The sequence below is a fragment of the Sander lucioperca genome, chromosome 10, assembly GCF_008315115.2.
Source record: "Sander lucioperca isolate FBNREF2018 chromosome 10, SLUC_FBN_1.2, whole genome shotgun sequence".
Lineage (NCBI taxonomy): Eukaryota > Metazoa > Chordata > Actinopteri > Perciformes > Percidae > Sander > Sander lucioperca.
In genome coordinates, this window is record NC_050182.1 from 25,372,652 (window position 1) to 25,384,688 (window position 12,037).

The following is a 12,037-nucleotide window of genomic DNA, read 5'->3' on the forward strand; positions in this document are numbered from 1 at the left end:
TACTCTCCTCCTTGCACCTCCTTAACCCCTGCAACATGTTTTGCCACACCTGTCCTGCTCTGCATGCTACACATACCTTTCAATATACAGTGCATGCTTTCTTTACAGAAATAACTGACAGAGCTCTTCTAAAGTTTTTATTTTGTAGTTCATGTTCAAAGGGACACATAACTTACATTAACCAGAACTTATGTGCAGATTAACATGAGGTAATGTCTTTAAAAAATATGAAAAAAATACAACCATAAAAATAGTTAAAATACTCATCTGAAATCTCATAGAATTAATAAAACTTGTTGGTCACAGTAGCAAATGGGACCAATGATTTGCTTTTGGAAATTATACAAACCAGCAGGTTTTAAAAACTTCAATAATTTCAAGCATGTCAACAGGTCACACCAATGACAAATCTTATGAAGTGATTAGTAACAAAACATTTGACTTCTATGCATATTTGTCTTGTATGATATTGTTTTAAATCCAGATGTTTTTTTTCTCTCTGATGAAGTGAACACAGGAAATGTCAGGAACAGACAAATAATCTTCTATCAGACTGAACAAAGATGTTTGTTTTGGAGGCTCGTGGGGACTCGAGTGACCGTGTACACATCACAAATCCAGATTCCCTTCCTCGTAGTTGGATCCAGGAAATATTAATATGTCACCATAAGGCTCGTCCTGCTCCGCACGTAGTTTCCTGGCCGATAAAGTCTCTGCAGACAAGTCACAAACATTGTGTTTAAAACATCCCCTCGCTGTAAATAAACCCACAATTTTACACAAAAAGATCAAGGTAGGGAAAATCTGGATAATAGCTCATGAAAAAATAATTACTAAAACTTTGACTGGAGCTAAATTTGGTTGAAATATCTCTATTTTAAATCCAATTATTTTCCTGTGAACTCTTGTACATGAACCCCCTGTGTGTTATTAGTCCCTCAGCTCCTACCAGCTCATTATTAAAGCTTCCACTAGTGACACCATTTGGTATTTTCAAAGACCTGACTCAGACTTTCTTCTAAACCAAAAGTCAGATCTCATAACTCACCGACCACACATTTATTAAAGAGCTTTTTGTTGATGCTGTAATATTAATACGATTTCAACACAGGTAAAGGGATGATTGGATAACTGAATAACTGATGCCTTACCCAAGAGCCTCTGAAAAACGTTGCTGACAGTTCTGCGGTCGACCTCTGGTGGCAGAAGAGACTGAAACAGCACAGGTGCTTCTTCATGCTCGGGAAAATCCAGCAGCAGCCTAACCACATGAAAACACAAGCACATAATCATATTCTTATCTCCAAAGTTAACTAAATGGAAAAATTCTCAGCTCTGAGTTTCTACTGGTTAGTGATGGTGTTGCGTCCATGGTCATTACCCAGGAGGAGACTCTGCTGCAGCTCTCCCCAGCAACTCGTCCACTGCCTCTGGGATGTCCTGCAGTGTAGAAACAGACCTGGAGACAGCGGACCTGCCAACACACACATGTGCACGTTAGCATGACTGCACTCACACACTTAACATATATTTCTTTGTTCACCTACCATTCTTTCTCGGGTGTGAACATAGGGGAGATGATCTCTCGAGACGACTCCCTTTGGTCGGAGCCCTCCAGCGGCAGTGAACCATGTTCTGGGCACGCACGCACACACACACACACACACACACACACACACACACACACACACACACACACACACACACACACACACACACACACACACACACACACACACTCTCACTCTCACTCTCTGGAGGCTTCCCCTAACCCTTAACCATAAGTGATACATGCCTAACCCTGGCCTCTGACCTCAGCCTCACCCCTGGGAGGACACAAACCACTTCAGCTTGTGCTAAATGCCACTGCTGTAGTAACACATTGAGGAGAACAATTTTACCCCCCGTTAAACACAAACTGGCTGTCCCTGGTCAACTGGTTTAAATCCACATCCACAATCCATAGTCTTCTTTTTACACAAGGGTTACCTGAAACAGCCAACTTCTCTGATTCTGCCACATCTCTAGGGACCTATATTCACACACAGACAAACACAATCCGTTTTTCATCATTTCCCATCTTCTCCCCGCACAAAAAGGCTTCAGATATCGATACCAACAAACAAACAAACAAACATCCTTCCACACCTCCGTCAGGAGCTCAAGGTTCCCCTCTTCTCTTTCGGCGGTCTCAGCAACCTCTGCGGCCTCAGCCATCTCGCGCTCTCTTTCCTTTTCAGAGTCGGTGGACTCGGGCCCTCTCTCCCCGACTTGCTGGTCCAAGTCTGAGAGAGGCCTAATGGTCGCAGCCCGTCTCCATAGAAACAACACCTCTTCAGGCAAGACTGCAGGGGAGAACTTGCTTTGAGGTTTATGTTTGAAAAGGTTAGTTAAGTCACATCTTTCAAAATAGCAGTAGGTGCAGATGAGTATGAGAAGTCTGAGGAAAAAAACTAAAGGCGATAAATGTGTTACACTTTATATCAATAAATCATTATAGCACTTTAGAGACACCATCATCAACAGCCTATAATCATTCACATTTTACAATTGGTGCTACTGGGTTTATATTTCACAGGAAATCTGATGGATTGTTTTATGGTGTAAATAAAAATGTTTTACAGTGCAACACATGAAAAAAAGCTGCTGGTCAGTGTTTATGGGAAACGTGGCTGTCAGAAGTGTGAAATGAGATCTGTATTTTTTTACAGGCGTGTTACTGACAGGGCAGGCAGGGATTCTTGAGGAGCTCAGCAGCAGGGCGCATCCAGTGAGAAGGAGGCGGTGCGAACAGTGGACGTGTGGTCTCAAGCAGAGGGTTGTCAATCTGCTGCTGCAGCACCTCCTGGGGGATCTGCGTCTCTGGGTCAAAGAAGATCAGCTGCCTCTTCCTCTTCCTCCTCCTCCTCCTCACCTCTGGAGGCAGCACATCCTGGGCATGGGAGGGCAGTGGGAAGTAAATTTACCAGAACTTCAAATGCAGTCTGAGTTTCTCTTTATAATAAGAACAACTTTTGGGTTGCCAGGTTGTGGAAAATCCCTTTTTTCATCCCTTCAGCTTGGCATTTGTTCATTCATCAGGAAAAGCCCTCCAACTGACATTTTAACCACTGGACCTCAATCTATTTAAAGCTATAGTGCGTAGTTTCTGTCGCCCCCATGAGGAATTCTAAGTAATGACAACCAAACTGTCAGAGCGTCCACACAATACAAGCCTTCTGTATAATATAACTTTATAACTGTAGACTGAACAAGTTATTAGAAGGTAAAACTCCCAGCACTTTATCAATGTGAGTTTGATTTAAAAGACATTGTGGTGCTTGCACATAAGTTTAAACAAAAAAAAACAAAAAAAGCTGGCACCTCTGACTCAAGAGTTTGTCTTTGACGTTCCTCCACTGCAGATGGTGGGGAGGGGAGGACGGGCACAGAGACGGGGGTGAGCTGGTCTGAGGGTGGTCCAGGCTTCTCCACGGCCAGGTCTGGCTCTTCCTGAGGCAACAATGTGGCGTACTCACTGGAGAGAGTGGTGGGCTGTAATCTGGCACAGGTAGAAACACGGTCATTGTGCGCTTGTGTGGATCTGTGTGTGTTTGTGCTGATGTTTCCATGCAAATCTGGATAATTTACTCGATAGAGGATCCTGTGAGCTCTTTTGTTCTCTGTTTCTCCAGGTCTTCCTCTCTTCTGCCCCTTTCCATCTCCCCCTCTTGCTCTCCTGGTGTCACTTCTTCTCTTGCCATCTCCAAATCTCCTGTTAGAGAGGTTTAGGGAAGAAAAAATATAACCAGGGTTGGGGAGTAACGGATTACATGTAATCTGGATTACGTAATCAGATTACAAAAACCAAGTAACTATAATCAACCCAGATTACAATAAAAAAAAAATGTGTAAACAGCTTACAGTTACATTGTTGAGGATTACCTGATTACATTTTATCATGCAAACAATGCAACTTTTTTATGATAGCCTAACTATGTTTTAATTTGACAAGCAGTTCATTCATTTGTCCACTAGATGTCACTATCATCCAATTGCCTGTGTAGTTTCTTGACAAGAAAAAGGTTCAAATCAAAACTCAAGATGGAGGAGCCGTCGACTTGGAAAGACAGACCCGTTTCAGTTAGGAAAAATGTGTTTACTAGTTGGCAATATCGCCACAGCTTCGATTTAAAGACAGTGGAAAATAATAATGTGTATGTTGTGTGCAAGTTGTGCAAACCAAAAGTGCAATTATTGTCAACGGCGCTAACATCTACTTCAAATCTAAAGAAACACTTGGAGGTAAGTTGAACGTTATCGTTACCATTACAGGAACATGCTCGGCATCGTTCAAACATTGCTAGCTATCAGGTGGTCCAATGATGATAAACTAATGGTTTCAGTTATTTCACCATTTAGTGAAGGTTAAATTTGCATTTGCCACATCAGTATTGATCATGGTAGGAATGCTTTAATGAGAGCAAAAAGATTTCTTAGATGTAATGAAATAATAAAGAGAAAAATAAAATGAGAATTCATTGATCAATTCTGTGTCTTTTACTTAAGGTGCATATTTATTGAAGTGATCTAAGAGTAATCCTAAAGTAATCAGATTATGTTACATGTTTTGGGTAATCCAACTGATTACGTTAATGATTACAAAAATTGCCATGTAATTTGTAGTCAGTAATGGATTACATTTCAAAGTAATCTGACCCAACCCTGAATATAACTATCTCATGTCACCATTGTTTCACGAGAGAAAGGAGCTCCTAGTTTTATCACGCACCTTCTGGAAAGTTATCTGTTTGGGCCAAGAGGAAGTCAATTGTCTCTGGATGCTGATCGGTAAGCTCCTCACCCTCAAACTAGCAGAGAGAAGAAGCAAGAGAGGAGGGAAAGACGGATGCAAGTGAAGACCAGCAGGATATAAAAATGTGTACGTATTTCTTTGCATGAGCTTCTTTTGACAGCTGTACCTCTGCAATAGGGATGGCGAACGGCTCTGTCTCTCTCAGAGTAATGGCTTCTGGAGTTGCAGTTATGCCTGGGGAAAATATGGGTGACATTAATATATTTTTTAAAGTGCTCATATTATGCTCATTTTCAGGTTCATAATTGTATTTAGAGGTTGTACCAGAATAGGTTTATGTGGTTTAATTTTTTTTAAAAACACCATATATTTGTTGTACTGCACATTGCTGCAGCTCCTCTTTTCACCCTGTGTGTTGAGCTCTCTGTTTTAGCTACAGAGTGAGACCTCTCACTTCTGTATCATCTTTGTTGGGAATCGCACATGTGCAGTAAGTACTGCTAGCTAGTCAGTTGCAGAGCATGAGGGAGTGCCATGCTAGCAACTAGGCGAGCATTAGAACGTGTGTTACAAAGTGACGCACGTTCATCACCGAAGTAAAGGCTGGACTACAATAGAGCAGTTTGGAGCAGTTTGTGAACAGTGTTTTCTGTTGGAGATGGTAAGTCCCTTTGGGGTGGACTTTGGGCTTTTTCACTTTGTAAACCTATAACGTGCGCAAAAAGATATATAACATAAGCAACAGATGATCCCAACAGAATTTAACTTGGATGATATAGAGGATTATAACATGTTTTCAAGGAATATAGAGAATGATATAGGTAGAGGCTTACTGCTTTATGTACACAAAACTTTAGAAGCAAAAGAAATGGTAACTGTTTCAGAATTTCAAGAAAGTATTTTTGTTAAGATTAAATGTAGCAATAATGAGATTTTGATTATTGGATTAATTTATAGGTCAGATAGTGGAACAGAGAGCAATAATGTTAATCTTTTGGTTTTACTAAAAGAAGTGTCGACTATAAAACATTCATACAAATTAATTATGGGGGATTCTAATTTGCCAAATATAGATTGGAGATTATTAGAAGTGAAGGTAAATAACCCCATAACATTAGATAACAGGTTCTTGGATTGTATTCAAATGTATGGTTGTTCCAACATGTTTTAGAGCCAACAAGGTGGCGAGGTGGTGATACACCACATGTATTGGATCTTATTATAACAAATGAGGAACATATGATAGATGATATTCAATATCTAAGCCCTTTAGGCAAAAGTGATCATTGTGTCCTGTTGTTTAAGGTAATTTGTTATACACAAATGTTAAATAACGTACCCATAAGAAGGAACTACAATAAGGCCAATTATGATGAAGCACGTAGGGAATTAGAGAATTTTGATTGGATATCACATCTATCTAATTATGATGTTAATAAAAAATGGGTAGTGTTGGATAAGTTGAAGGAAATAGAGGAGAAGTTTGTACCTCTTGTTAAAATGAGGTCCCGTAATAATAAAAAAAAAAAAATACTCTTTTCCATTAGATGACATTACAAAAACAAAAATCAAAGAGAAAAATAATCTGGGAAGGAAAGCATTACGAAGTAAAAAACCAGAAATACAGCAGGCTTATCAGAAAGTTCGTAATATTGTGAGGATGAGAACGCGAAATTTAAAGCGAAAATATGAAGAGGAATTAGCCAAGCAATCTAAATATAAACCAAAAGTTATATGGAACTACATAAATAAAAGGACAAAAATAAAAACAGCAGTGGGTGATCTATATTGCAATCAGAATAATACTAATTCTTTAAAAACAGAGAAAGATATAGAAAAGGCAGATATATTGTCAGAATACTTCTGTAGTGTATTTGTTGAAGAGCCTGATGGGCAGATACCCAACGTACCAAGGTTGGAAGTTCAGCAAACAGAAAATCTTGAAATAACAGCAGAAGATACAAAACGGCTTTTACAGAAAATTAATGTATATAAATCCCCTGGACCGGATTTGATACATCCTAGGATTTTGAAGGAACTGGCGATTGAGATTGCTGAACCGCTAACCGTACTACTTAACAAATCATTACAGGATTCAGTTTTACCAAATGACTGGAAAGAGGCTCAAATTAGTGCAATTTTTAAAAAAGGAAATAAATCTCTAGCTGGAAATTATCGACCAGTTAGTTTGACGTCAGTTGTTAGCAAGACAATGGAAAAACTTATAAGGACATATATAGTCAACCATATGAAAAGTAATAAATTATTTAGTAGTAAACAATATGGCTTCATATCCGAGCGGTCAACTTCTCTTCAGTTACTCACAGTTCTTGACAAATGGTCACAAGCTTTGGATAGAGGACAGACAGTTGACTGTGTATATCTGGACTTTCAAAAAGCCTTTGACACTGTTCCTCATAAAAGACTAATATTAAAGTTAAAATCCTATTGTTTAGACAACAGAGTTATTTACTGGATACGGGATTTTTTGTACAAACGAAAACAACAGGTGGTAGTGAATGGTGCCGCCTCACATCTGGGGTGCCACAGGGATCAGTCTTGGGCCCTATTCTCTTTGTAATATATATAAACGATCTGCCAGATATGATACAGTCTGATGTTTACCTTTTTGCGGATGATACTAAAATTTTCAGAATAATAACAAGTGACACAGACCGAGCCCATCTTCAAGAAGATCTAAGTAGCTTGGGCAAATGGTGTGGCCAGTGGCTATTAAAGATGAATCCCGAAAAGTGTAAACATTTACATATTGGGGAAAAAAAATGACACTGTAGCCAATTATGTAGTTGGGGATATAGTGGTTAATCCAGTACAAGAGGAGAGGGACGTAGGTGTTGTGGTGGATGGTTCACTTGAATTCCACACACATATTTCTGAAAAAGTTTTTTAAAAAAAAAGCTACATCTATGATTGCAATAATAAAAAGAACTTTTCAAAATTTTTGCAAGGATATATTTTTACCTTTGTACAAATCCCTGGTAAGATCTCACCTTGAATATGCAAGCTCCGTCTGGTGTCCATATAAATTAAAATATGTAGAAAAAATTGAAAGAGTCCAGAGAAGAGCTACTAAATTAATTCCAGGAATGAAAAACGTGTCTTATGAAGATAGATTGAGGAAATTAAGTTTACCGACTCTCATATTTAGGAGATACAGAGAAGATATGATTCAGGTGTATAAGCTCGTACAGGGAATATATGATGACAGTTGAGCCTATCTTTCAGTTTTGGAACAATAGGTACGAGACACGAGGGAATTCTTTAAAACTTTACCCGAGAACATGCCTGTCTGAAAAGAGAAAGAACTTTTTCACAATCTGTGCGGTAAAATCATGGAATGACCTTCCAGAAGAAGTTGTGCGTTCCCCTTCTATCAATTCCTTTAAGAATAGGCTGGATGCATTTTGCCTGTCAAAAGGTGTAACATATAATTATAAAGCTTGTCAGTAATTTATGTAATTAATTTATGTAATTTATTTATGAACTGTTAGAAAACTTCAATTACAAAATTAATGTGTTTTTATAAAATGTTAAAATGTGAATGTGCATGTATGTAAGTATATATATATATATATATATATATATTTGTTTTGTGTCTTTTAGAGTCTGGGATAGATGATTGTATATCCTGTACCAGAAATCTTTTCAATAAATTTTCAATAAATAACACAATAAAGGAAAGGGGAAAAGCCAAAAAGCATAATATGAGCACTTTAAAAAGCCACTATTTCAACATCTACACAAACCAGCAGGAATGAACACAACTAATCAAGCTGCAATTAAAGTGCTCTCTTCTGCCGAGTAAAATGCGACACCGCGGCATCGGCCTCGGCCAATTAGGAGGATGTTGTTGAAGTCAGTCTGCTCTGCCCTGACTTGACCTACAGTATCTCTCTGCTCTGTGCTGCTCTGGATTTCTGCCGGAGTTCTGTCTATCCCTGTCACCTGTTGGTATTTCTGTGTATATCACTGTACACAATCCAACAACTGTACATTTCTGGACATGTTTGTGTACGTCTCTCTGTTAAGCTGCACAGCTGACATCTTATTAATGCTGATAATTAAATAATCAGGACAGGCCTTGTGTTTTCTCTTAGCATTTAAAACATGCTTGCTGTAATCATTCCTTTTGTTTATACTGGATCTTTTCTTAACGTGTTTCCAAAGTAAGTGAAATCCAGTCCTCCCTCAGTGCACAATTATATTTGGAAGTGTATCTAAAATTGATGTCCGTTAAATAATCAGCTTGATCTACACTGTGCTTTACTTAGTCTTTCTGTTAGTCTAATATTGTATTATCAGTTCAATATAGCCCAAGTTAGCCCTTATTAAATAATATTTTTCTTTTTTTTGTTTCGGCATTTTATTACATTTATCAATTTATCTGGTAATTCATTTATCATTTCAAGAGTTATTTCCTACAGTACATTCTACTGTATTTCCTGCTGCTGCAATGACCCACAGCCCTGAAGAGATCATTATATTCATGCCATTACAGCACATCAAGTCATCCTACCACTCTCTGATGCAGCAGCAGAAGTTGGACTGGCTAGTTCAGGATGCTCAGGAGAGGTTTCTCTCAGATACTCCTGACCCATCTGAGAGACACAGAAGAGTACACGGAGTACACTCATTTTATCAGTGCTAATATTTACACGATTTCCAATCAAATAAATCTCCTTTCTTATTCCTTATATATTTGGGTACCTGTATCAGTGTATTAGGGCTGGGCAAGGCTTTTCCCATGTACATCACTCCGAATAAAGGGTCAAGAGCTCCTTCTGTCTCCTCCAGGAGAGACAGGGCATCAGGGAAGTCCATGGCTTGTCTGAAAGCCAACACGAGGCCCAGCAGCAAGAAGCAAGATTGAGTTGTGTTTGTAAGAGCAGACAAATGTGTGAAATGTTGAGCACCTGTTCTCACCTGCCGTGCCCATCCATATCAATTTTCTGGGACGCCCTCTGTTTCAACAGATAGCCCACGATGGACTGAAGTTCAGCTGGAAGGACACAAGATCAAAGTCAAGAACCAGTGCACGTTGTCTCCTTCCTCCAGTCTGTTGACAACTTCTTACCCAGGAGAATAGCACACTGGCGGTGGTAGACAAGGATGACACCATACTGGAGCTGGGAGGAGAGGTAGAGGGAGAAGCGAGGTCGTGGCAGACCAGGCCGAGGGGGTGGTACCTGCTCCAGCACGTAGCTCATGATGTCATCACTGTACGGGCATTAGTTTTATTGTAACTGGACAGATTCACAGTTCAGACAATTGCAAATATGTGACAATGACTAAAATCATTTCTTACCAGGTGCTTTTGACGTTGACTTTTAGGAAATCCCGGCGAGTAACTCTGATGCCTTTTGTAGCAACCAGCCTGAAATGGACACAGAGCATTGATATGATCTTGTTTCATCAGAGCTTTAAGTCATCTGCACTAGCAACCATTAAGACAAAAAGCGCGCGCACACACACACACGTCAATTTAAGACCCCTACCTAAGACCCCTGCCTATCTTAAACACCACCCTCTCTGAGAGCCTCTAATGCCTCTAATGCATCTGTGCTTTCTAAAATGTTTTTTATGCTATATTCCTGCTTCACATTAATAAACTGAGAGCTCAGTTTACCATTGTAGGACTATAGCAACTATTAATTTGTGTTTTAAGCCTAAACTGAACAGGATTGTGGAAAAACACGTCTTGCAGGCTAAAATATGTCTAATATTTTTTTCAAACATTTCATTTCTTTGATAAGCATATTTTTTTCATTATGCATGTGCATAAGAGTGTAACACTGTGCAAATTGTTGTCTTTTATCCCTTAAATCCTGAATTATTATATTAACATTTTAAACCTTGGTCAGTCTGCCCTGACAATACTCATGTCACTCAAGAAAATGGGAATTGGACAACTTAAGAAAGACGAAATAAAGTGCGTCATATTTGCAACAACAAGCCTACATGCATTTTTTTTTTCCTTCTTCGTCAAAATGTAACCTTTGACCTTCACCTCATCTTCAAAGCCGTTGTCTTCAAAGGCTTCTTAGATTTCTTGTTTTGGCTGCAGTGTCAATGTTGCCAGATAGTTATCTTTGATGCACCTGTACTCTGGGCTTTTTTTTTTACATACTGAGCAATTCCTAATGTGTATGCTCTAAAAGTGTGCGTAGTTAATATGATGGGGAATCTGAAATCTAGGTTTTACATAGGGGAAAACATTAAAAATTATTAAAAACTCACTAAGAAAAAAATAGTGCGTCGGTTGTACGCGCTGGACAATTCTTCACTCAGGAACAAAATGTCTGAAGTCAAGTGTATCCTACCTTAAAACGCCTTTAACAGACCAAGGGAAACATTTATGCAACATATGTCAGTCTTTACATTAATTATGAAAGTATTTTTGCCACTTAATTGATAAGTTGGGTCTTTACTTAAAGAGATTAAAAGGAAGATTGGAGCATAAACTCTGAAGTTTGAGGGACGATGGAGGCGTTAAGGTGGATTCTTAATGGTTGTATTATTCCAAAAATGTACTATACTTTTAATTAATAAACCAGCAGCGTTGAAATCGAGTCTCTTAAAAAAAACTTATAATCAATTACAAACCCAATTTGAGAGCTTAAACAATTCATAACGGGCTAATAATCTCTCCCTCCCCTGTGACAAAAACGTACTACGAGTAGCCATTTTATAACTTCACCAGTTAAACTATAAATCGGTTTGAAACGGTGAAGAGAAGATTTTACTCACCAGATTGTAGAAAAACATCCTGTATGCCGCTTCAAAACGGTGGGGTAGTAAAACATTTTAGAAAATCTTTGGGAAAATTGATTAAATAGCTGATGAATTGCAGATATTAATCTAGATCCGAGCGGGTTTTGTCCAACGTGTGAAAGCAGATTAATGTTTATTTTAGTTTCAGAAGGCGATTGGTCAGCTACTGTGAGCTACTGAAAATAAAGCCTGGTCTTTTTGCTATTAGATAGGCTATATGCAGAAATGTAATGTTCCGGTAATACATTTATTTAAGAAAATAGAAAAATAGTAATGACATAATTACCTATTTTTTCCAGATAATGCTTGTGCAACAATAAATATTTTATCAATACTGTGATGAAAATATTATAATTATGTATTTGCGAACATAACCTCTGCCTCTACATTTGCTATTTGACTGTGGATTTTTCATTTCATCACAATCTTTTCCATAATAATGAAACTGGT

The 12,037-nt window shown here is 38.5% G+C and overlaps 1 protein-coding gene across 1 annotated transcript; it reads right to left on the minus strand.

Moving 5' to 3' along the window:
• Positions 1-124: 124 nt before the first annotated feature.
• Positions 125-11,820, minus strand: LOC116049593 (meiotic recombination protein REC8 homolog). Its single transcript, XM_031299401.2, has 17 exons — positions 11,564-11,820; positions 10,122-10,190; positions 9,891-10,033; positions 9,740-9,815; positions 9,524-9,644; positions 9,333-9,414; positions 4,962-5,029; positions 4,772-4,850; positions 3,631-3,754; positions 3,364-3,541; positions 2,725-2,932; positions 2,149-2,345; positions 1,990-2,032; positions 1,548-1,635; positions 1,382-1,474; positions 1,152-1,261; positions 125-713 (listed from the first exon to the last, which is right to left on the minus strand). The coding sequence occupies exons 1-17, from the start codon at positions 11,617-11,619 to the stop codon at positions 610-612; spliced, it is 1,839 nt and encodes a 612-aa protein (XP_031155261.2). The 5' UTR covers positions 11,620-11,820; the 3' UTR covers positions 125-609.
• Positions 11,821-12,037: the final 217 nt, after the last annotated feature.

What these genes read in the sequence shown, in the direction of transcription:
- LOC116049593 (XM_031299401.2), bottom strand. Translation starts at nt 11,619, where the DNA reads ATGTTTTACTACCCCACCGTTTTGAAGCGGCATACAGGATGTTTTTCT. An exon ending in TGCTGCTGCATCAGAGAGTG is followed by an intron (nt 5,030 to 9,332) that starts GTAGGATGACTT and finishes TATTTTCCCCAG; the next exon opens with GCATAACTGCAACTCCAGAA. An exon ending in CAAGAATCCCTGCCTGCCCT is followed by an intron (nt 2,346 to 2,724) that starts GTCAGTAACACG and finishes TCTCCCCTGCAG; the next exon opens with TCTTGCCTGAAGAGGTGTTG.